The 24,849-nt window shown below is 39.7% G+C and overlaps 1 protein-coding gene across 1 annotated transcript; it reads right to left on the reverse strand.

Annotated features, from left to right (window-relative positions):
* Nucleotides 1–2,815: 2,815 nt before the first annotated feature.
* Nucleotides 2,816–23,802, reverse strand: POGLUT1 (protein O-glucosyltransferase 1). Its single transcript, XM_004675193.2, has 11 exons — nt 23,658–23,802; nt 22,769–22,859; nt 21,621–21,764; nt 17,565–17,700; nt 15,154–15,275; nt 11,102–11,161; nt 9,122–9,221; nt 7,573–7,631; nt 6,149–6,316; nt 5,369–5,425; nt 2,816–4,929 (listed from the first exon to the last, which is right to left on the reverse strand). The coding sequence occupies exons 1-11, from the start codon at nt 23,740–23,742 to the stop codon at nt 4,773–4,775; spliced, it is 1,179 nt and encodes a 392-aa protein (XP_004675250.1). The 5' UTR covers nt 23,743–23,802; the 3' UTR covers nt 2,816–4,772.
* Nucleotides 23,803–24,849: the final 1,047 nt, after the last annotated feature.

Consider the following 24,849-nt stretch of genomic DNA (forward strand, 5'->3'; position numbering starts at 1 on the left):
CCCCCGGAAATGAGTTGCTGGGGCTGTTTTCTCCAGACCCGCCGCAGGCTAGCTGCCCTTGGGCTATCTGAACCCCACAAACCGGGCTTTGGGCTGGCGGTGGCAGGGCAGATGTGCTCAGTGGATGCGGTAGTTTAGTTTACTGAAAAGCCAGGTATTCCACAGAGATGAAGGTAGTACAGTTATAAGTGCAATTGTAGAAGTATAAACTCCAGTATAAGTGGAGTATGGAAAGGGGAGGGCGATTTGCACAAGTACAAGCTCAACCAGTCCTGTACCCCCACTGAATGTGAGCAGGGCTGTGTGGCATCATTCTTATGCTGTTCATTTCTTGGTTTTGTAAAGGACATAGCCAGGGAAGCTTGGTCTTGGGGCCAGTTACTGTGAGCTTTCCAGAGCACTGCAAAAGAATCAGATCTATTCAGTTCTTAACAAGGTGGGTTTTACCCACTGGTTCTCAATTTCTGGAAACTTACCAGGACTCTGATGGTGCAGCAATGATTTCCTGTCACCTAGCCTTCTCTGTCATAGTTTTTATTAAAATGTCCACATTTGAAGTGTTCTCAAACAGATGTGTTTAATCTTTGTCAGCAATCATAGTCCCTTTTCTATGTCAATCCCTATCCTTCTTTTATTCTTTTCTAAATGTAATTCGAGATTGCTGCACTGTTTAGCAGAACACAGTGAAGAGTTCTGGAACTTGATGGCTGGACTTCTCGTTATAGGTAAGGCCTGGAGAAGTGACCTGTCAGAGTAACAAGCTAAATCAGTGATAGGACCAGGGAAACAGTGCCAGCAAACACTCCCATCACAGCACTACATTGTACATTGCTCACAATTTCTATTTGCTTATTATGTATAACATCAAATTAACCTTGAGGTCAGAGACCACAAATATTTGTATCTCCAGGACCTAGTGAGGTATATATGACTGTTAAATTCAGATCCCAACTCCTGACTTGGCTCCAAATGCTGCTTAACCTCAAGGACTGAAAGGCCAAGAAAATGATGTATAATTTGTCTACTCAACATTTTGAAAAAGTAAATACAACAGCCCCAGAACCATTCTGGAGAGAGAAGTAGAGGATAGGGGTGCAGGGTAGTCACTAACAAAATTATTTCTATACAAATCTCATTCCCATTCACTGTCCTATTCATACAAATGAAGTTATATGAACAGGCAAACAGACTACATAGTTATTTTCTCCTCTGGGTGATTGGAGCCTCATTTCTAAGTTTCTCTTTGACATTCTTATTACCTGAGAAAATTTCTGACCCTTGGCCACTTCATATTGTTGGCTGCTCTTCCCTTTCAGCTCTTCCATTTATCTACCTGTCACCTTCCTATACACCTGCTTCTCCGAGCTCACTGGACTTTTACTATTAGAGAAATACTCTTCTACATAACAGCCTGCTCTTTGGGAAGGCATCAGAGTGACACTAAGCTAAAAGGTGCTCTGAGATTTACTTGAATCATTGTTTCACATACAGTGCTCTCCACCTTCTAATGTAACATCAGAGTACAGTCATCTGGAAGGATGTCCATGCAGTAACCACATTGGGCCTGGAACTACTATTCTCCTACACTCACCCCTTGTGCTCATAGAACCCAATAATTTCTTCCTCTACAATCAAATTTTCCCCAGGGGTCAGATGGTTTCCTTTCCTGCCAGGTTGACTGGGTATGGCCTCTGCTGCATACTTTATATATTAATATATTGTATTATGTTACTTATCTGATATTTAAGATACAATTTTTATTTAGGTAGAGAGAATGTATTTTGAGAATTCCAAGGATCACTTCGTTTACTCATTTCTCAAAGTTTGAGTTTTACCTTCATGAAGTTTCTCATCTGCCCAGATGAAAAGTTCTCCTTTTTCTAAACTCCAAATCTGCACTGTCTTTATGAATTGACCTTCTGATTAACACCTAATGTCTCCTTAATCACCTTCCACCTGTACTTCTCATGTTATCTCTTATTTTATCTTCTCAACTGCAGGATCCCTTTCAGGGAGTCTGCTGTAAACATTTTCCTATCTTCTACTTTTCATACACTGTAAATGCTCAAGAAGCATTTGATAAATATTAACAGAGTAATTTATCATTGTGCCCTGCTACCTCAGCCACGACACTTTATCTGGATACAGTAGGATTCTTTAAATGAAATTATCTTCAGATGCCCAGGAAGAAGGGTTTTTTGGTATCTGTCTTTTCTGTTTTTGCTCTTGTCTGTAGTCAGCATAGGGTGAAGAGCAGGAAACTGTCCTCATTAGAGCTGATCCATAGAATCCCATGAAATGTCTTCTCTTGGGAATCTTGGGCTGAGAGAGAGCCTGGCAGTCTCTGGAACTGCACACTGCAGGACTCTGGAACAGACCAAAACTCTACTCTACCAACTGCTACAAAATTTGTTTAGATTCTTCAAGATGTGCTCACATCCTTTTAATAAATTGTTTACTGGAACTTGCTAGAGGCAGTTTTTATTCTTGACAGCTAGGAGAAACTAACCTAACAGAGCAGAATAAGGTGGGACATTGATACTCCTCAAATAAAGGAAAACAATATTTGTGTGATTCGAATATCTACTTCATTCAAATAAACTACATTATTCATTATTCTTTATCTGTGAAGAGAAGTGTGGGTTTTAGTCCTCAATCGGGGAAAGAATAAGATTGGGACCCACCCAGCAAGGCATTAACAATAATCTTCAAAAATTATGGGAATAAAAAGTATTTTCAAAGACATACATTTTACATGTTGCTATACACCATCCTTATACTACCTGCATGGAGGCAAACAAACAAGTATAAAATCTGAGTAACATTTGCTATATTTAAATACAAAGATGCCTTACTGACTCTTCAAAAAGCAGGTGAGAATTTATACTGATTCAAGTCTATTAGGCTTTTCCAGTCCTTCTTGGGACTAATGGCTGGGCAATCTATAACTAGGATCTAAGTAAGGCAACCATTTCCTTCCTTCCAACAATTTTTTAATATCTACTCTGTGAGGCACTACACTGGATAATGGACACATAAGACAAGTAAAACATGATTCCCTCCCATCAAAAGCCAACAGGACAGAAAGTCAAGCAAATACAATGAATGCAACATGATATCATATGACACAGATATGAGTAAAAGTATTATGATAGTCCCTGTCTAGAGGAATAAAAAAAAGAATTCAGAAAGGTAATGCATATGCTAGAATTTGAAACACTCCCAGAAAATATAGCTTCAGCTCCTAATCCAAAGGGTGGAAAATTTTGTTCTACTTTGCTGAGGAAAATTAAAATATGAAAAGAATGATCCTAAATATTAGGGCCTCATGGCTACAATGCAAACCACAGTACAACTCAGAAACCTAGACTGCTTAATGTCAGACTTATAGCACCTAAGGACATTGTCCCCATAATTTTTTAGCTCACAACAAAAAAATCTAACTTTAAACATCTGCCTTATTCCATGCAATGATCTTTCCAGGGATTTTCCACTCATTATCAAGTTCCTTAGATTTAAAAATTTTGTGGAAGGGTATTAAAAAGGCCAGATACATTTTTTACAAAAAGAATAAAATCCTCATTTTTAATAACTGTCAGTCTCATTTACTAATTTTGAAACCACTTAATACCAAAGAGTTCTTAAGAGGCAAAGGAAAAGAGTTGATTTATCTGTGGAGAAGTCAGGCCTAAAGGACAGGGATGACACTGAGTTATTGGACTATGTTGACTTTAATAAAAAAATGTTTTCTTCATCTTTATTAGGAACGATGTAGGGAGAGTACCCTGAGAAATTAAACTACTATCCAAAAGTCTTTTCTAATAATAGAAAAGGAGGTACTCTAACATGGATTTGCACTGACATAAATTTCTACTATAGAAGTGCTAAGTTGAATACTCTAAACTCCCAACTTAATGATATTTGGCATTATGAAGGTCCCTGTAGGACATGGACATCAATTTAAGAAGGAAAAATACTAAGGGTATGCAAAAAATAAGAGAGTTGCTGTTTTACAAACAGTAGTTCCTTTAAAGAAATGGAACTACGTCCTAAGTTTCTGAAAAGGTTTTTGTCTTTTCTTTTCTTTTCTTTTTTTTTAAGAAACTATACAAAGAAGGGTGTGAAGGCACCAAAAGGGAACTTGAGATCCAATTGCAGTAATTACTCATGCAACTGGCCCCTTGCTATATAGATTATAGAAACCTCCTGAGTACCAAAGTTAATGCTTTTACACAAGAAAACTCCTACATCATTGCATGGCATGACTGTTGCTTCCTTAACTCTTTCAGGAAATGATCCCCAAGTATTTTTCATAAACCCTAATTAAAATATAATGATGGAGATCAAGCCTAGAAGAACTGCAGAATTGTGATAAGTTGTAGTTGGTCCAAATGATTTTTCTGCTCCAAATAATGGGTAAAGGTCATCATCCCACTAAATCAGTCAGTTTCACAGTGATGGACTTACATATGTGGATAATCTGAGGCACAAGCTGTGATTGGTCTAAGAAAATGAGCAGTTGAACTGGATTTAAAGCTTACTTCTTGTCATTTCTAGTCCTTATTCAGCCCAAGTATTGATCTGCTTCTTATCTGCATTATACACATTTTGAATTTTTCTTGACAGTCATTCTGGATACAGCATGATAAGGAAAACCAAGTAAGTGGCTTGATAAGAGTATTCAGGGTATAGGTGCAACACTCATGGTAAGCTTCTCATCACAGGATACCCAATCTGCTGCCATAGAAAGGACTGTGGTCCAGTGATGACTATTAGAGTTCAGTTTTCAAGATTTTGGGAATAATCTGATCATAGCCTTTCCTTCTTGTTACGTTATAGGACAAGAATTTAGAGTATTCCGTCAACAGATTCTCCCAGTAACAGGTGATGTCATCCATCTGCAAGTGGTTCATAATAAACTGGCTTCCCCTGGAGACAGATTAACAAAAACATGTAAAACACAATATTAAACAATACTTACAGCTTACACCTGAATGTTTACCTGTATCAAGAACTGTTCAAAGTCAAGTATGAATTAACTCGTGTGATGCTCAGGCCAATCCTATAGCCATTAAATTAACACTCATACTAGTAGTAGAACTTCACATTTTAAAAATTTTTTCTTATAGCCAATGTTCAAAAAATGTACTTGTTTTAACTACTTCAAGGATTTCAGTCTATTCATATAAAGAATGGACTTGGGCCATATGCTGATGAGTGCTTTTGCCTCAGGACAGCATGAGCTCTGAGTAAATCTAGTATAATGAGGCTGAAACCCCATTATCACCATAGTGACAATATTCACATAAATTTAACTAGGACTAAATGGGGATGACAAAGTGGAAAAGGAAAAATGAATAGAATTTACCTTTCAGCAATTTTTTGAGCTACATCATCATTTGCTTTTACAAACTGCAGCAGCTCCCTACAACAAAAAGAATTATTAGACTCTGATTACAGACCACACTCACTAGTACCAAGTCAGAAAGACCATCGATTGAAGTCTATGGTTAAGTTTATGTAAGTGGATGGTGAATTATTTCTTTTTCTTTTCTTTTTTTTTTTGAAGGAAAGATATCACGGTCCTCACAGGAACCTAGTAACCACAAAATGCCCCACACAGGCTAAATACAGCCTGTTTTATGTTTGGGGCGTGTTTGAGAAAATAGGGAACTGTTCAAAGATACATATCAAAAATCACCAGTAAGAAACAACTGCTTGTGTCCTGCCCTGACTTCTTGCTCTGACTTCCAGAAGAGAGCACGGGATTAGCCTTCATGGTCCCTCTCCAAACCTCTCTCTAGAGCCTCCCATTGTGAAAAGAAATTTACTTCCTCTATCCTGGGGTCAATTCTCATTCCTTTAACAATATAAGAAGATTGAATATTCCTATCTTCAGTCTTTCAGAATGTGCTCTTTTTCACTGTATACCATCTTAATATTACATTCTGAATCAGCAATATAGCATTTTTCAAAGTCAACCTCACTTACAGTCTAAGTGGATAATAACACATATTTATGTGAACCAAATAAGGAAAAGAAAAATCTTTAAATGGAAAAAGTCATCAGCAGTAATGCCTTAGGTGGGCAAGGCTTAGGGGTTGAGGGTGGGAGTTCTAGAAACTCTCCTTGGGGTAGAGCTGCTTACTGGACATTGGAGAGGTCTGTTTTGACTGGGATATAGTGAACCCACGGCTTCAGCTGCGGATAGAAGAATTCCAGCCACTCATCACCAACGTGGAAAACAAGCGAACCACACAGGAAGAGGTGTTTGAACCGGAAACTTGCAGCTACGCCTCGAAAATTAAAGAGATACCTGGGAAAAAGAAAAATGTACTTGATATGATGTGCTACTGCCATAAAAAGGATCATTTTTTCCTATTTTCTCTTTCCTTCTTTCCTTTTATGACCCTCTCCCTTCTCTCCTTCTCTTCTATTTTTAGTTTTCAATTAATAGGTCATTGTGGGGTTTCATTGAACATCTTGATTCTCTAAAGGCTACTGTTTGTTCCTGGGAACCTTAGGGTGAGGAGAAACATGAGATATGTTGTCCAGGCACAGCAGACAGGGCCAGGAGCTGAATGGCATCTAATGTTTTCCTAAGACTTTTTAAGAACTAATGGACCCCCAAAAGCTTGTTTTTTTGTTTGTTTGTTTTTAAAGATTTATTTATTTGTGCATACAGAACTGGGGTACAGGCCAGAGGCTCAGGGGTGGCGAGAGGCTTCACCAGAGACAGAGTGGGGAGCAGAACAGGCATAAAGTACACTGCTGAGGGGAGCAGCGGGCGGGTCAGGAGAGGTCTGCCGCGCCATGTGGTCTCCTCTGCGGTAGGCGGGAATCGAACTTATGGGGGGGGGCAAAAGATTGTTTTTACCACAGGGTGCCTCATCTTATCCAAGGCATCCCTCGTTCCCTGTTCCTTCTCTTGAAGTCTGGACAAGCATACCTAATGTAGCTTTTTTATTTAAAAAAAAAAAAAAAAAAAAAAAAAGAGTCCCTCTCTCTCTCTCCCCCAGAAAAGAGCTATCTGAGAAAAGAACATTTTCTTTTCCATACATGCACCCCTGTCTCCAACCAAAGTTACTCTTACACTACAGTTCCCAAGGTGCAATATAGTCAGCATTCACCCCTCTGAGTCCTGAATATTGACTATACTGCACCTCTGAGTACCCCCATACATCTCCTCTTGACTTGGTTTTACTGTTCATCAAATTCTTAGTCTTGGCATTTAATTACAATATTTTAGTTATATATGTTTTATTCTTGTTGAACTTTAAACTGTTTTATTAACCTGATACAAACTTAGTCTAACTTTAGTTATTGATCTGTGGTGGTGGAGAGATGGAACCCCATCCTATTATTCACTAGCACACAAACTCTACGGAAGCAGGAGCCATATCTCATTGCCTCTACAGAACTCATGTCAGAGCCTTGGATGCATTAGGTCCTCAGTAACCAATAGGCATGTAAGTTGATAGGCATGTTAATGGGACTCATGAACATGAGCCTTAGTATTACAGTTTTCACCCAAACTGAAACCAAGACAGACACAAGTCCTGGAAGTCTTACTTGTATTTGCAGTGGTCCACAAGATGGACATCCTTAGCAGCTGGCTTTCCCAAGGTATCCTTTAAGTGAAAAGGAAGTTAGTAGTAATAATAGGAACAGCAGCATTCAGTGAAGACCACTGTGCTGCAAATACAGGTCAACAATACATTAACATGACCTCATGAAAGCCTCTAAATGAATACACTCAGGAGACATTATTATCCATTTTATAGATGAAGAGGCCAAGGAGTCAAGAAGTTGGGAGACCTGCTCAGGGCCTTATGGCTCTACGCAGAAGAGTCAGAGTTTAACCTGAATCTGTAAGCCCTCCTGAGGTCAAGTGATCCCCATCTGGACCAGGTCCTGTCCTGGTCGTTGCGCATTTCCCTTTATGTAGATTGTACCCAGGCAGTCACAAGTGGTGGCTGGTGAACTTTGAGGTGTAGCCCACAAACAGACTTTGATGGCCACAAAAGTAATTAAAAACAACTCCTCAAGCCGTTGACAAAATTTCTACATTCTACAAGGCTATTTCTACAAAGGCTATTTTTTATTTTAAAAATCCATTTTTCTAGCTTTTCTTGAAAAAAGAAAAAGGAAGAGCTGGGCTCCTGTGCCCTTGCAGCAATGACTAAAGTGCTCACGTACTCTTCTGTGGCCCCTGAGGGTATTTCAGTTTGTGGTCAGCCACCTTAGTGAGTCTTGTGCACTTTGCAGCTTTCCACAGTAGATGATTTGCTTAATGGGTACATTTTTTCGTGTTCTTACCTTTTAATAAAACGCCTTAAACTTCATTGGCTTGTCTTTGATTTCAACTATCAAATAATAAACACAGGCATCTCAGGTAGACTTAGCTTTTATCCCCAAAAGTTTAAGACATTTTCAAGTATCATCATAATTATGTGATATATGGAAATTTCCTAAGGCAAGAAATCATAAACTTAAGAGGATAGAGATGGACTCTAAACTGAAACAGCCAATCATTAATGGTTTCCCCTTAAAGTCACTTGGGGAATTTTAAATAACAATCTGGTCCTAGAGATTCTCATTTATTTGTTCCATTTTTTTTAAGCTTTCCAGTTGGTGTTATACAACCCACAAACTAAGGATATTTTTTTACCTTTCAAACAACTGAAATAATTCAAAGACTATTTTATGACCTGTGAACATTACATGAAATTCAAGCTGCAGTACCATAAATAGATTTATTAGAATCTACTTACACACATTCTGTGGCTACTTTCCTGCTGAAAGTAACAACAGAGACCAAGCTATCTGTAAAGCCTAAAATATTTATCATGTGGCCCTTGATTTAAAATGCTTATTATCTGTGGTTTAAAGCTTCAAAGTACTATGATAGTATTACTCCTCACAAGAGGGACAGGAAAAGCAATGTGCATTTGAAATATATAATTTACATATATATGCTAATTTTAGCTCACAGAACCTTCTCAACATTCATCGCCCCCATCCCCACCCCAGAGGAAATCTAATCTGCAATTCTACCCAGATGGCAATACTCTTTGAGAATGTTCACTGTTGTAGGTCTATTCAGAAGACTAGTGATTACTTTCATAGATTTCCAGGCCTGGTTTTTGGTGTATTCTGCATCAACAAGTTTAGGACTTTTCCGAGATAGAAGAATGAGAGGATCTCGTTCTGGACTTGTCCTATAAAAGAAACACATGACATAAAGCTATGTGTCCTACCCCACAACACTATCCCCAATCTCTGAGAGGTGAGCAGGACTCAGACCCAATGCAAATTGCTCTTTGTACAGTCGGACAACTCCCCATTATAACAGTAGTGACGGATGTTAAATATTGCAGCATCTAAGTGGTCCTGTGATGTGCCCTCCTTTACCCTTCAGGGATGGGAGTGACTTCCTATTCTTGTTTACATCTAGTTTTTGTTTTTTTTTTTAAGATTTATTTATTTATGCATACAGAACTGGGGTACAGGCCAGAGATTCAGCGGTAGTGAGAGAATTCACCAGAGACAGAGCGGGGAGCAGAACAGGCAGATCGACGAAGTACACTGCTGAGGGGAGCAGCGGGTGGGTCAGGAGAGGTCTGCCACACCATGTGGTCACCTCCGGGGCAGGCGGGAATCGAACTCATGCGGAAGCGGCTCTAGATTCTCAGTGCTGCGCTTTAACCCGCTGCGCCACCAGGGAGGGCCGGAAAATGTCTCTTTTAAGTGTGGGGCACAGATTCTACAATCACTGGTACCATAGCTGTTTGACTAGGTAATCACCACTTATCAAAAGAGCAAAATGAATTTTGTTGTGTATGCTCTATAAAGTCCAATATGATGATTAAAAATAAAAACAGGACCCTCCCTGGTGGCGCAGTGGGTTAAAGCACAGCACTAAGCAGCTAAAGTCACTTCAGCATGAATTCGATCACCACCCGGAGGTGGCGCGGCAGACCTCTCCTGACCCGCCCACTGTTCCCCTCAGCAGTGTGCTTCATCAGTGGGCCTGTTTTGCTCCCCACTCTGTTTCTGGTGAATCCTCTCACCACCCCACACCTCTGACCTGTACCCCAGTTCTGTATGCATAAATGAATAAATCTTTGAAAAAAATAATAAAAAAAAAAATAAAAACAAAGGCTTAGTAACCTGAAGACTATATGTAGAGAAAATCCTAGTTATGGTGTAAGTAGCAGATAGTCTTTACAATGTGTGGGGGGGATGGGATACCATAGATCCCCTGCTGAGAATCTGATGAGAATTGTGGAGCCCTCTTTCCAGAAAAATGTAAGTATATAATTTCAAGGAAGTTCTAGAATCCTTGATGCTCACACATGGATCCAAAGTTAAGAATCTATGATCTCAAGATGTGGGAATCAGAGAAATTGACAGTGAGCAGTTGAAGTGACTATTTGGTGAGTCTGCATCCTGAAGGCCACTGCCCAGATAAACAGGGTGTGATCTCAGACACGGTCTCACCAAGAATACTACAAAAACTCTTCTCTCTTCACAGTCTCTTCTGCATTCACTATGTGTTTATGCATCAGATAACAGTCAAGTCCTTTCTCAATCTCTTCCCTTCTCCTCATCTCTCTCGCCCCTGCTTCCCTCTCCATTTCACCTAACTCTGTCTGTGATCTCTACCATTATTTGGCAGCCATATAGTCTTAAGAAAGAGGCGGTCAGGAGATCTAGTGATGGTTTCTCTTCTGTATCAACTATTAGAGTGCCTGTGGGCAAGATCATGAGCTACTTCTAGGAAAAAATATAGGTTTTTAGGCAAGAGGACAACTCATCTGTCCTGTTCAACCTTATATACTCCCTGTCCATCACCCCTGTGGCACTCTAAATAAGTTTAGATGGATGAAACTTTCCTTTTTTGAATTTCAATTAAAAGAAGAGTGATTTCAACAAACAACTTGAGTTCTTGTCTAGTCTAAAAATTCTGTGATTCTGTTTATTTTCTTTGTTATCTAAGTTTTCTCTTTGAGCTAAAGTTCTTCCCAACCTCAAAACTGCTTCTATTTTACACAATAATTGAAAGTATACTTTGTAAAGTATCAGAAAATATAGTCACCTTGATCCTCGGAAATAAGCTGTAGAATTTTTCTTCTTCCATGGCCACTGTGCTGCTGCCCTAAAAATAGATGCTGATTAGTTTTTGTTTTCTCCTTAACTACACAGGGAATTGTTTTAACCATTTTAAGTAAGTCTAAGCCAGGCTACTCAAGAGAAAAAGTCCTAAATAATATTATATTCTCTTTTTTTACTGCTTCATTCCTCTAGAAGTGTTATCTGGACTATCCACAAATCTATACCTTCATTTATAAGTTAAAAGCATTCAGAGAAACATTCCTAACTCCAAAACAACACGTTTAGGGGCATGTGACTCAGCACAATGAGGATTTCTTCTCTACTTTATGTGCAGCACTACTGATTAAAATTAGCATACAAAGCAAATTACAGCAACCACCAGAAATAAAATTTAGGCAAGAAAACAAGTCACTTCCTGACTTCATGTTTTAGATACATAGGAGATATTGTCAGATTTAGTCTTATTTCACAAAGCAACCTGGCATTCTTGAAACTGTTTTAAGTGCTCTTTAAAGACAAAGTCTGAAACTCAGGCCTGAGTACACATTACCATGACCACCTTTTGTGGCTTAACTGCTGGCTCACAGGTGCATCACTCTGAATGTCCTGAGTTTAGGAACCCTGCACAGAAGTTGTGCAGTCTTTCTCTGTAAAAGGGGGAGCAGGGGCAAGCTGAAGTTAATGAAGGATTGGCTGACTACTTACTATAATGGAGAAACTTAGGATATAAACTTCACAAATAATATACATTGCCACATTATTCATCTTCTCTCAGCTGAGAGCATGTTTTATTTTCCTAGCCCTTTCTCACAGGATCAGAGAGTACCTCGTTACCCAGTCCAAAACTATTCCCAGAGTAATTCCCACTCTGCCCTATATTCCTTCTCATCAAAAGCAGTGTAGCACTGGCATTTTTAATGGAAAAATGATATATGTATATTAAAAAATTCTAACAGAAAAGCATAAAGGCTTAAAAAAAAAAATCATCAGGGATTTCTCCACCCACCGAAAACCACTTTTAAGACTTTAATGTTTCAGTGAAGAAATGGCTTTCAATCACCTCACTCCTTATCAATTCCCAACTGGAGGTGATTTGCCTCTGCCCCAAGGGACATTTGACCATGGCTACAGACATTTTTGATGTCACTCTTGGGGAAGTATGGCTTGCATTTAGTGGGTAAACGTCAGAGAGGCTACCAAGTATCCTACAATGCACAGGATAGCCCTCTACAGCAAAGAATGATTCCGTCCTGAGGGTCACTAGGACCAAGATTTAAAAACTTAACTTTATACAACAGAGAACATACCATACCTACAATGAGGTAAAATTTTTACTACAGTGTATATTACAAAGAATAGCCAGGACACTGATATAGCACCTACTATACTCCAGATGCTGTTCTAAGTACTTTATACACATACTAACTCATCTTCACAATTGTACGTGGGTTTTTATTATTCCTGCTTTACATTTGAGGAGCTTGAGAAGTTAAGCAAATTGCCCAGAGTCATACAGCTAGTAAGGTTTGAACACACAGTCCCTGTGTTTAAATACTAGTCTATCCCAACTTTCCATTCACATACAGTATTCCATATAATAGCCTGGTCATATATTATTTCATTCGTGACTGATGAAACTCGGGTGGTTTCCAACTTTTCGCCTCAGGAACCAACACTATAGTGAATATCCTTGCACAACTCTATTTACAGAATAATCAAGTTAGTGTTTCAGGATAAATTCTACAAGTGAAATGGCCAAGTTAAACATTTGAAATTTTTATATATATTGTGAAATTATCCAACAAAAAAATATCAGTTTTTTTTTTTTAAAGATTTTATTTATTTGTGCGTACAGAACTGGGGTACAGGCCAGAGGCTCAGGGGCGGCGAGAGGCTTCACCAGAGACAGAGTAGGGAGCAGAACAGGCAGATTGACAAAGTACACTGCCGAGGGGAGCAGCGGGCAGGTCAGGAGAGGTCTGCCACACCATGTGGTCACCTCAGGGGGCAGGCGGGGATCGAACTCATGCGGAAGTGGCTTCAGCTTCTTAGTGCTGCGCTTTAACCCGCTGCGCCACCAGGGAGAGCCCTCAGTTTTTTTAATACTCAAGTTTTTACTATAAATTTCCTGGATCTGTGGGATGTATGTAATGTAAACAGACTTGATTTCCCTCTCCTTCAATCTCCTGACTTCCCTTCCCCACATTAGGATTTTTATTCACGCAAGCACCAACAGTGGCCACGAAGGCCTGGTTCTGCCTCAGCTCTCTTTCATAAGCCCCTGCTCACACCTCCTCAACAGAAGAGTAGAATCTTTAAATCCGAAAGGACAATGCATTCTTCTTCAGAGTGAGAATTAAGTCAGAGGAGATAAACTCACATAAAAATAGGAAATGACAGCAGAAATAAATGTGAATAAACAAGCAAATTATTACAGTTTTAAGGTAAGAAATAAAATCAAATGCTTAAAGATTCTGAATGGAGGATTCCAAAAATAAATTTGCAGTTCTTTAATCATTAATAAAATGAATTCTATTGTGTGGAAAGGGAAATGGGATCAGAACTGGGGTGGGGAGAGTAAACTGGACTGTGGCGATGGCACACAGATGAATTGGTGGTGGGAAGCTCATGGGGATTACAACTGAGATGAAAAATGTACAAAATTAAGAATGATGTAAAAAAATATATATATATATAAATAAATAAATGAATAAAAAAATTTTTTATTGGAGAATAAAGGGTGGTAGTACCAAAAGGAAAAACTGTTTGTATGAGGCTGGGTTTTAAAACATATTCTACCTCCCTAAAAATGGTTTGGTAGTTTAAAATAATAACATGCACTAGGGGAAATAGGTAACACCATGACTAAGTCAGCAAAATTACATCATTAGTAAGGTGCAAACGGACACAAAATCACTGATGTAAGTATCTGGCTCACAATGCATAAATAGATTCTAATCATGAGAAAAATAAAACCAAATGGAAGAACACTCCACAAAAAGTGGCCTTTATTCTTCAAAATGTCAATGTCATGAAAGAGAAAAGACAGACTGAGGAGCAGCTCCAGATGAAAGGAGGCTAAAGTCACACGACAAGTAAATGCAATACATGATCCTGGGCTGGTCCCTGAACTGGAGGTAAAGCATTATTTAAGATACTATTGGGACAATTAAGTGTTGTACCAATATTGTTTCCTGACTTTGATAATTGTGGTTTACCACTAAAGTATTAAGAGGTAAAAGGTGATAAGACATGCAACATATTTCCAATTATTCCAGGAAACAATAAATGCATGCATTCCATGCAGACTCAATGTCCATCAAAAGAAATAATGAAGTAAACTATTACCCATTCAGCAGAATACCATGCAACCATTAAAAATGAGGTCTTTTTGGGCCCTCCTGGTGGCACAGCGGGTTAAAGCACTGCAGTAAGAGGCTAAAACCACTTCCGCATGAGTTCGATCCCTGCCTGCCCCGATCCCTGCCTGCCCCGATCCCTGCCTGCCCCGGAGGTGACCACATGGCACGGCAGACCTCCCCTGACCCGCCCGCTGCTCCCCTCAGCAGTGTACTTCCTCGATCTGCCTGTTCTGCTCCCTGTTCTATCTATGGTGAATCCTCTCACCCTCTGCATCTCTGGCCTGTACCCCAGTTCTGTATGAATAAATAAATCTTTAAAAAAAAATGAGGTCTTTTTATGTGTACTGACATGGGCAGATATCTAGGATATACCAACAGGGGAAAGTTAGTTAGGTTAAATATATTTATAAAATTTTAAAAGCATATATAAGTTGTGTAGTCAGAATTAAAAAAAGATTCCTACAGAGGCAATGCTGATATTTCCCGAGTAAGCCCTTTAGCTCCTTTTCTATAGATATGTAACATTTTTACACATAGAAAATGCTTAAACTATAGCTATTTTGTTTTTTATTTTTAACTTAAAAGTCATTCATTTTTAAGTAAGTAATTGTTTATACTCTATTTTGAGAAAACCCACAAAGAAGTATAAATAAAATCTCTCTAAAGGACTTACCTTACCAGATCTTCTCTGAAGAGGTCCCACCGTCCAAGACCAGTAGGATAAATTGGCCAAACAGCAGGTCCCCCTTCCCAAAAGGTCCAAGCAGGGTACATGATATCATGGTACTCTGATGTCTTCAACAGTAACAGAACAAGTTCTGAATCAGTGCCAGGTCAGAGTAGGAAGAAACAAACAATATCTATGCTATAGTATCCCTAGTATTACATTGCCAAAGATTTATTTTCCCTGGTTTTCAACATCTGGACTCAACAAATTAAAAAACAAAGTGACATGACTTTGAATCCCAGAATTTGAAATCACTTTGAAGATCAACTTATCCCGCTAAGGTAGGGCTTTAGTTTAGGGAAATAATATGTCTAATCTGAGTGATCACGTAACTCTCTCATCTTTGAACTGTATTAGACCTGAAGTGTGCACTGTCTCCCTAGTTCTATCCTGGATTTTTTAAAAAAGATTTATTTATCTATGCATACAGAAACGGGGTACAGGCCAGAGAGGCAGGTGCAGTGAGAGGATTCACCAGAAATAGAGTGGGGGCAGAACAGGCAGATCAAAGTCTACTGCTGATGGGAGCAGTGGGCAAGATAGGAGAGGTCTGCCATGCCATGTGGATCATCTCACAGGTTGGGGATGGAACACACACTGAAGCCGTTGCTGCTAGCTTGCAGGGCTGTGTCCTAACCCATTGAGCCACCAGGGAGGGCCCTATTTCCTGGATTTTTAAAGAGCAAGAATCAGGAAATACAATGCAAAGGTAAAGAGATTGGGTTCTTAAGTAGGTCATCTGAGTCTGAATGCTGGCTTTACCTCTTTCCAATTCTAGGTAAGTTATTTTTTCAATGCCTCTGTCTCCTTATCTTTGCAAATGAGTAAATAATAAGTTATCTATCTGTAATAATCTTTCAACATTAAACATTCAGTAAGCACTAGTATTAACTAACACTGGGGGCTGTTGAGCTCACAATGGTGGGCCAGTAAATTCACGGTTAAGCATTGATCAAGGTCAGAAGTGACAATGGACAGAATGAAGGTAAAGAGAAGTATCCCACAGCTTTGAAAAAAAAAGTTTGAAAACCACTTGTTCCTTTTTTTAATGTTATTTCTGCCAAAACTCAGGCTATTGATAAACCTCTAATTGTACTGTCTCTTCTTTTTTAATTGAAGTAATACTGTTTCTTCTAATGGAATTACACACACAATATGCTGTTTGCCTTTTCCCAAATATTTAAGAAATGGTATGCAATTCATCAAGCACCTCAGACAAAAGAGCTGCCAACAGAAGTTGCATGATTATCTATGAAATTGAAAGACTAAATCTCTCCCAGGAGTCTCGATCTAAAAACAAAGGAGAGACTAGCCACTGTCATACTTTATCATCAATACAAACAACAGGTAAATAATACAAAGTCCTTACTGACTTACTTTGGAACCTCTATCTGTTCTTCTGGGAGGGTTTCATGAAACACAACAGCACCAAGAACTTTTGAGAAATGAGGTAAAACCATGGAAGTGCAAAACAAATGTGGCCTCAGCCCACGTGCAATACAGGAAATAAACCATTCTAGAAATGAAAGTAAACTGTGATAAAGAAAAAGCAAGGATGAAAACCTCTCTGCTTTGGAGAAACCAAGTCAAGAGATGGTATTCCCTTTCCCAAAGTCCACGGGGTTTTCCTAAACTCACTCACCCACCTTGAATCTTCTATCTACTCTCTTCCGACTACCCAAGCCCCCTAAATGGTTTCGAGGGAACCAATCTGCCAACACATCATCTGTGAGAACTGAAGCACTGACAAAATATTAACTTTCCCAGGATCCCAAGTCCACTAGTGAGTCCTAACACTCCTATTCCTCAACTTGACCCAGGGATCATATTTTACACGACCTATGTAGTCAGATCACCTTTTGTATGCAAACTACAAGGACTTACCTGACATCTTCACTCTCACCGTTAACCATGTTGGGCCCCTGGGACACAGTAACAGATGTGACAGTGGATACCCAATACTATGGTTGATATATGCATTGTAGGTACTTAACAAGTGTTCTTTCAATGAAGGAATCCCCTACTCCAAGCTCATCAACTTACATGAGCCACTCTCTCCCAATCTGTAGGACTGCTGAACTCCACCTCTAATGTCAAATATATTCTGCAGGCCACTCTACCCTCCACCCCTAGTCCTACAGACACTTAAGCTATCTTACACATTATTTACAAGACCTCAACCTCATCTCTTCAATCTTACTGCTCAACCAGTATGAAGTCAGTAGGGGCACAGACCCATTCCTTGGTCTAAGGCCTCATTCTCACCATCCCATGCCAGACGTCACAGGACAATCATTTCATGTTCATATTCTAGAAGACCACGCTTCAATACCCTATCTGGCTTTTCCTGTACTTACCTTGCTGAAGGAGAAGACTGGAATGGCAGGTTCCATCCATTTAGGAACCTGAGGATAATCTCGAACATTGATCACCATCTCCATGTCAGGGAGGCGCCCAATGACTTCCAAAATAAAGTGTTCTACACCACTACACCTGCCAAACAGAGATACCGCAAGTTCACCAGTGTCTCACAAAGACATTATTTTTATTTCCATAATAATTCTCAGTTTATGAGGAAAGGTAAGAAATATCATATTACCTTCTACCTGAATACAGAATGCTATCGAAATCAGTTTCACAAATCAGTAAAAGAGTGTTATGTACACAGTCAAAAAAAAAAGATCATGCTAGCTTTCTGACTAGATTTGCTAGCAACCCTCAGGGGATTTCCTGAAGAAAGAGAAGATATGCAGACAACTCTGCTGCACCCCCCACTCCCCCCCATCCCCCACAGCCATCCTTTGAGGTCCTGACAAGCACTCTGCCAAGAGTAGCATTCCATGGTTTGCCAAAATGTTCTAGCAGCATGAAATGACAATTTTAAAATAATGATCTGTATGTAGGCAAATAACCTACACTGAATATCAATGTTTCATAACATTAAAAAAGATGCTGGGCTATATTAGTAGTAAGGTAAACTGGTGAAACAAGATAATCAGTTTTCACTGCTCAGATTGGCAGAGATCAAAGAGTCTGATAATACAATGTTAGTGAGGGTGTGAGGACTATTCTAAACATGTGGTACAGCGGCAGTGTAGGTGTAAGCAGGCACAACCTCCTGGGAGGACAATTGTTTCTATTTATCAAGATTTTAAAAACACATTAATTGGCCCATTCATGGGACTTCCAGGAATTCGGCCTGCAGATATATTTATAAGCGCTTAAAGGAGTACAGATAAGAATGTTCACTGCAGCACAGTTTGCATTAGGTGAAATCAAAGAGGTGTGGTGAGGAATAATTTAAGTGTCTTTTGATACAGGACTTGAATATAATTACATTATAATTCAAATAATAGATCACTAATCAGCTATGCAAGGGTCAGGTGTTCTCTATGTACTTTTATTTGAATAATTTCAAAATCTACTATTATACTAAAAAGAAAATAAGTTAGAACAGAAGGTACATGTTCCAATTTGTTGATGAGTCCAGATAGTTGTACATGCATAGTCTACTTCTAGAGGTATACACAAGAAACATGTAATTGTGGTTGTTTCTTGAGAGGTGCCTCTCTAGGACCAGAGGTATGGGAGTCAGAAATAATAGAGAAGGGGTCTTTCTGGTGGCTATAGGGATTAAAGCACACCACTATGAAAGTTATCCACAGCTACTACAGTACAAGTTCGATCTCCAGCCAGGTGATCGTCACCATGAGGTGACCCACATGGCGCAGCAGACCTCTCCTGTCTCACCCAGCTGCTCCCCTCAGCTGTGAATTTCAGTCGATCTGCCTCTTCTGCTCCCCTCTCTGTCTCTGGTGAATCCTCTTATCCCCTATACCTCTGGCCTGTATCCCATTTCTTATATGCATAAATAAATAACTCTTTAAAAAAATAAAATAGGGCCTTCCCTGGTGGCACAGTAGGTACAAGCACAGTGCTATGAAGCTATCTGAAGCTACTGCAGTACAAGTTTGATTCCCAGCAGGGGAGGTGACCCACATAGATGGCAGACCTCTCCTGTCCTGCCCATTGCTCCCCTCAGCAGTGTATTTCAGTCGATCTTCCTGTTTTGTTTTCCAACTCTATCTGGTGAATTCTCTCACCTCCCACACCTCTGGCATGTATCCCAGTTCTTGTATGCATAAATAGATCTATAAAAAAATAAAATAGTAGAGAAACTTCTTTTTCACTCTATATATTTCCACATCATCCAAATACTCTGCCATACATTTCTACTGCTTTTTGCTACTTAAAAAGTTAAAAATACATAGTTACAGGACATTTACATATGGCAATCAAAACACTTATTTTCTTTCACATTTGGCTTTTAAAATAGCACTCTCTCATATTCTGTATGATTCCATTGACACAAAACTCTAGGAAATAATCTATGAGAAAATGCAGGTCAGTAGATGCCTGGGGATAGGTGTGGGAGAAAAGTGTGGTGGGAAGGGCTGGGTGAGAGGGATTACAAACAGGCACAAGGAAACTTTTGGAATGACGAACATACTCATTATCTTGATGTATACATGTATCAAAACTCATCACATTGTACTCTTTAAATATGTGCAGTGTCTTTTTTTTTTTTTTTTAAGATTTATTTATTTATTCGTACAGAACTGGGTTACAGGTCAGAGATGCGGAGGGTGAGAGGATTCACCAAAGACAGAGTGGGGAACAGAACAGGCAGATCGACAAAGTACACTGCTGAGGGGAGCAGCGGGCGGGTCAGGAGAGGTCTGCCGCGCCATGTGGTCACCTCCAGGGCAGGCGGGAATCGAACTCATGCAGAAGTGGTTTAAGCTTCTTTGTGCAGTGCTTTAACCCGCTGCGCCACCAGGGAGGGCCGTGCAGTGTCTTTTAACTATACTTCACGAAAGCTATTATCTTTGAAATGATGTATCTCCAGTATTACTTAAATGGTCCTCTGGTCCCTGAGCAAAATCTCTTAGTTCATCTTTGAAATATTGAATTTATATTTAATTTTGTTCAGAACCAACTTTTCTAAATGTCATACAGTTTTTGAAAGTGGCTGCCTTAGAAAAAAAAGAATTAAGACACAAATTGTAGCTACATGGGAGTCTGACACAATACACAACTGTATGCATTTCATGAAAGCCTGGTTCTGAATATCTCATGCTATTTCTATTGGCTATGATTCTGTTTTCATTAATTGTATATATACTCAAAATAGAGTTCACTGCCATTAGAAATGTAGTCCATTTTATTGTCAATGAAGACCCTGTGTTCCCTTAAGAACATTTCTAAGAGCTCATGAATCTGACTAAAAAGCTTCTGAGGTCTGGAATAAAAGTTACATGCTTTTCAGAAAAATCTAAAGCCTTTAATTTCATTTAGAAATCATTCATCTATTAAGTATCATAGAGTGTCTATGTTCATTTATATTTCTCACTAGTAAAAATTGTAAATTTCAAATTTATAAAAATTATAAATTTTAATTTAATTATAAAATTAAAATTATAATTATGAATTCCTCTAAATTCATAATTTGTATTTAAAATCACTAGTATTGCCCCCCCCCCCCAAATTGAGACAAATGCCCATTTAAAATCACCTCAGTGATTTTCCCCATTAGTACTTATTTGTCTCTAGCACTTGGTAAACACAATGTAACTTTGATTACCTAGGAGTAGTGAGATATTAAGCGATCTTTATTTTCTTATTTTGCTGTTCTTTTTACATACTTTTGACAATGAAAATGTATTTATTTATAATTAAATTACATTAAGAGCAAATAATTTAAACTTTTGTATTCAAATATGCATGATTTTCTGACAGAATAGAGCTTGTTTAGAAATAATATCTTAGGTAAGGGAATATCATGTCCTCTGTTTTACTTTAAGACTCTGAAAAAGGAGGTTTATCATTATTTGTATATAATGTTGCATAAAACTAACTTCCAGGTTCAGCCCATGATTTTCCCTGCTTGCCCTCAGCACATTGAATGGTCACTCTCCGAATCCTGGCTATTCTGGCCTGCCTGATCTGTAGTTTCAGTTACTCCCTTGGACCTTCTACTACCTCTCCTCAAATACTTGGTATCTAGAACAATACTTGACTCACAAGAGACTCAATCAATGTTGCCCCTCCCACTCCAGCTTAGCCCACTCCCACTAGATTTCATCAGCCTGTTCTGAATTATTCCACACAGGGAAGAATGAAAAGGGGCAGAACTTCACACATGGGGAGAAAACAAATACTTTGATATAAGAAAAAAAGAGGACAGATGTTGGGGGTAAAAATCCCCAGGCAAGGAGAGTTTGCCATTGTTTTGTAGTTCCCCTGAAATAGAGTTTTTTCTGTCACTGCTTTTAATTATCTCCTCTATAAGAATAGTACAAACAAAACCACATGTAGTAGTATCAGAAGTTATGTCTATGTAAAACTCTTACCTTGAGGGGAACATGCAATCATTTTCTCGATATAATCTGTTCTTAATGATCTGATAATGGGTCCCTAGCTTCCTTCTGACAACCTCTGCCATCATCTTCCTGGAGATACCACCTCGGAAAGGTGTCAGATCCTCTTCTATGACACTGGGAAAGAATGGGAATTGTCAGGGAAAGCAGGCCAAGAGAGTGATACCATTCCACCCACTTCCCATCTGTGGGCTTAGGTTAGCACTAGAGAACACAGACACCTGAGGGAAAGAAGAGAGGATAGGTATGAGCAACTTCAGCCCCAGAAGCATCATAATCTAAAACATCAACAAGAAAGTTATCTAAGACAGAGCAAGTCAATTCTCTCTTTTCTCCCTCCATTGAGATTGCCCAACCCTGACATGCTTCATATTCTTTTATCACTAATGTCTTTGTCACAGTGGTCCCACTGACCTCCCCTCTCAGATTCCCACAGAAAGGACAGTTGATACCTTACAGTTTGATGCTGACTGACTCCCTTGTTCTGGTCTGTACTCACCTGGCATACTCTAGCAGCCTGACAACAGTCACCAGAAATTACACCATTTTTGTACCCCTTTTAAAGGGATCAGTTTTTAATAAATAACACAAGTGTCAGTTGAATTTTTTTGAGAAGTTACAGAATAACATAATGTGGAGCTAAAGGATACTGTTACTTAGCTGATAAGGAACCTGATGTCCAGAGAAGTGGCATGCTACAAGCCTAATCAGTGGGAAATCTGGGCCTGCAACCCAAGGCTGCTTTTGAAGTAACCTTTCTATCACACCATGTTCCAGACCTAACTTGCATATTTTAAAAATAAGAAAAAGTTTATCAGATTCGATTATAAATGTCTATTCCTTCAACAGTATTTACTGAGGGACAGGACTAGGGATACAGGAGTGGCTAAGCCATAGACCTTGAACTCAAGCTTTCAGTCCATTGGTGAGAGCTGTGCTGAGCGGGTGCTCTCTTATCTCTGGGCATTTTTACTCCCAGGAAAACCACCTTAGGAGCCCTTTCTGCTCATTGCAATCGCGCAGTCTCCCCGCAGTCTCTGGAATCCTAGGGGGACTTCCTTGTGACAAGAACTAAACTCTCAAAGACACAAAAAAAGGGGAGTGGAGGAGGAAGAACTCACCCATGGTAACAGCTGCAGTTCTGACTTGAACATGGCTCATAATTCTCCAAAGATCTGTTAATTTGGTCAATAAACACTTTCCATTTTGAACCTTCGAAAAGTGAAGTAAATCAAGTTAGCAAGATACCCCTGAGCATTCCTTTTTGCTAGCAGCAGGCAGACAGAAACAACAGACAACCCCTTTCCATCTCACTTAGGGAAATGAACCTACAAAATGAAAGATTCATTTTGTAAGTCTGCAGCTCAGGTCAAGATCCTCTACTTGAGCCATCAGGTGTCCCAAAAAAAAGTACAATTTCAAGCGTAACACCTGACACGTAGAAACTATGGATAAACTGGTGACACTGCCTAACCTTTTAATAATGAAACTTAGTCTCATAAAAAAAACTGATTAAAAGCACAGACATTAACCTTTTCATTTCTTCTGGCAGCCTAGGAACCGCCATCACCATCACCACCCCTTCCCCCATCACCTCTCTCTCTTTCTTACACACACACACACACACACACACACGAATTATCCCCCAGTGTTCTCTCTCTCTCTCTCACACACACACACACACGAATTATCCCACAGTGTTTTAGGAAGGTGCTGGGTAGTCAAGTGCGGGCGATAACCCTTGCGGGGTTGTTTAGATCCTTCCCGGTATCACTATCAATTCCGGAGGATGGGTTACTCTCCAGGGTCCTGGGCAAGACAAACCGCGCCAGCCACCCAAAACACGCTCTTAGCTCCCTGAACCCTCGAACCCTCGGACAGGCTCTGTACTACAGGGGCCAAAGCAAGCGCTCGGCGCGGGCTGCGAGGGAGAGCAAGGGGGGCGGCAGAGGGTCTCCGACCCCGCGAGATCCGAGCACAAGCAGCATAGCTGGCCTGCCCAGAGCCCACCTGACTCCTTTTGGCGGCCGGGTACAGGGGGCAGGAGTAGCAACAGCAGCCACAGCCTAAGCTGCGAGCGCGCCCACCGCTCCATCGCCAGCGGACCCACTGCGGAGTCCCGGCTGCGGCGCCGGCGGAAGCACCGCCCCGCACAAAGATGGCATTGCAACCCGCACCACGTGGGCGAAGGGCAGCCCCGCACAAAGATGGCGGAGCGCCTCTCGCCTGCCCCGCCCCCAAACCCGGCCGGCAACCGAGTTTCCCTGGGAATGTAGCATCGGGAGCTTGAGGCATAGCATTGCAATGTTAATGCATCCCGGCTGTGCAAATAGGTTTACTGATTTGTTTAGCTGCTTTCGAAGTGCACATAGATATTTAAAATGTGTCCTCCTCTTCTCCCCTTTCTCTCAGAATCCGAGAATGTGTCATCCCCTGGAAAAAATGTCTAATAATGACAATTTCTTACACTCTGTAACATGCTGAAAACTTCATATTCTTTGCAGCCAGAAAACTGAAAGCCAGAGATGATACATTTCTTGCCCATAGCTTTAGTTAGTGGCACAACCTAGGTTAGTTATTTGCAAGACATACAATTTCTTCTTCTTGCATCACATAGATTTTGTTAAGCATCTTAATGTATACAACAATGTCAAACCCCAAGAAAGTGCAAATAGTGTAGCATAGTCTCTTTGTAATATGAATTTATAATTGAGGTGACGTGAAAAAAATCAGTGGACACCACCATATTCGACAGTATATAGAGCTATACATAATGATCATTCAATTACAAATACTTAGACTTTGTCTAAATGTGTATGGTAACATCCTAGGTTCTGAAAACACATGGAAGTACAAGATGAGGTCTGTGCCCTTTAGTAGGAGTTAAGAGCCAGTGAGAAGATATATATGATCCCCAGAGATAATTTATAATATAAGGCAGTAAACCCAGATCTATTAAGTGGTGGGAAAGAGCAATATGAACTGGAAATCTGTAGCCAGTGAAGAAATGTGAGCCAACAGAAAGGCAGCAAAGGAATTTCAATGTTGCAAGCTATGAAGCAACTAACAGGACAACGTAAACAAATGTACAAAATTGCTTATGTCTAGAAATGAATACAATTTTAAAACGTAAATTATCTTTTTATATACTCATGAGAAAAAGTTTCTGTGGTACAATAGGATAAGAATATTTCTGACTAGT

This window comes from Condylura cristata, unplaced genomic scaffold (genome assembly GCF_000260355.1).
Source record: "Condylura cristata isolate star-nosed mole 26May11 unplaced genomic scaffold, ConCri1.0 scaffold00003, whole genome shotgun sequence".
Classification (NCBI taxonomy): domain Eukaryota; kingdom Metazoa; phylum Chordata; class Mammalia; order Eulipotyphla; family Talpidae; genus Condylura; species Condylura cristata.

What these genes read in the sequence shown, in the direction of transcription:
- POGLUT1 (XM_004675193.2), bottom strand. Translation starts at nt 23,742, where the DNA reads ATGGAGCGGTGGGCGCGCTCGCAGCTTAGGCTGTGGCTGCTGTTGCTA. An exon ending in GTGGACCACTGCAAATACAA is followed by an intron (nt 6,317 to 7,572) that starts GTAAGACTTCCA and finishes TCTTTTTCCCAG; the next exon opens with GTATCTCTTTAATTTTCGAG. An exon ending in GCTCAAAAAATTGCTGAAAG is followed by an intron (nt 4,930 to 5,368) that starts GTAAATTCTATT and finishes ATCTGTCTCCAG; the next exon opens with GGGAAGCCAGTTTATTATGA.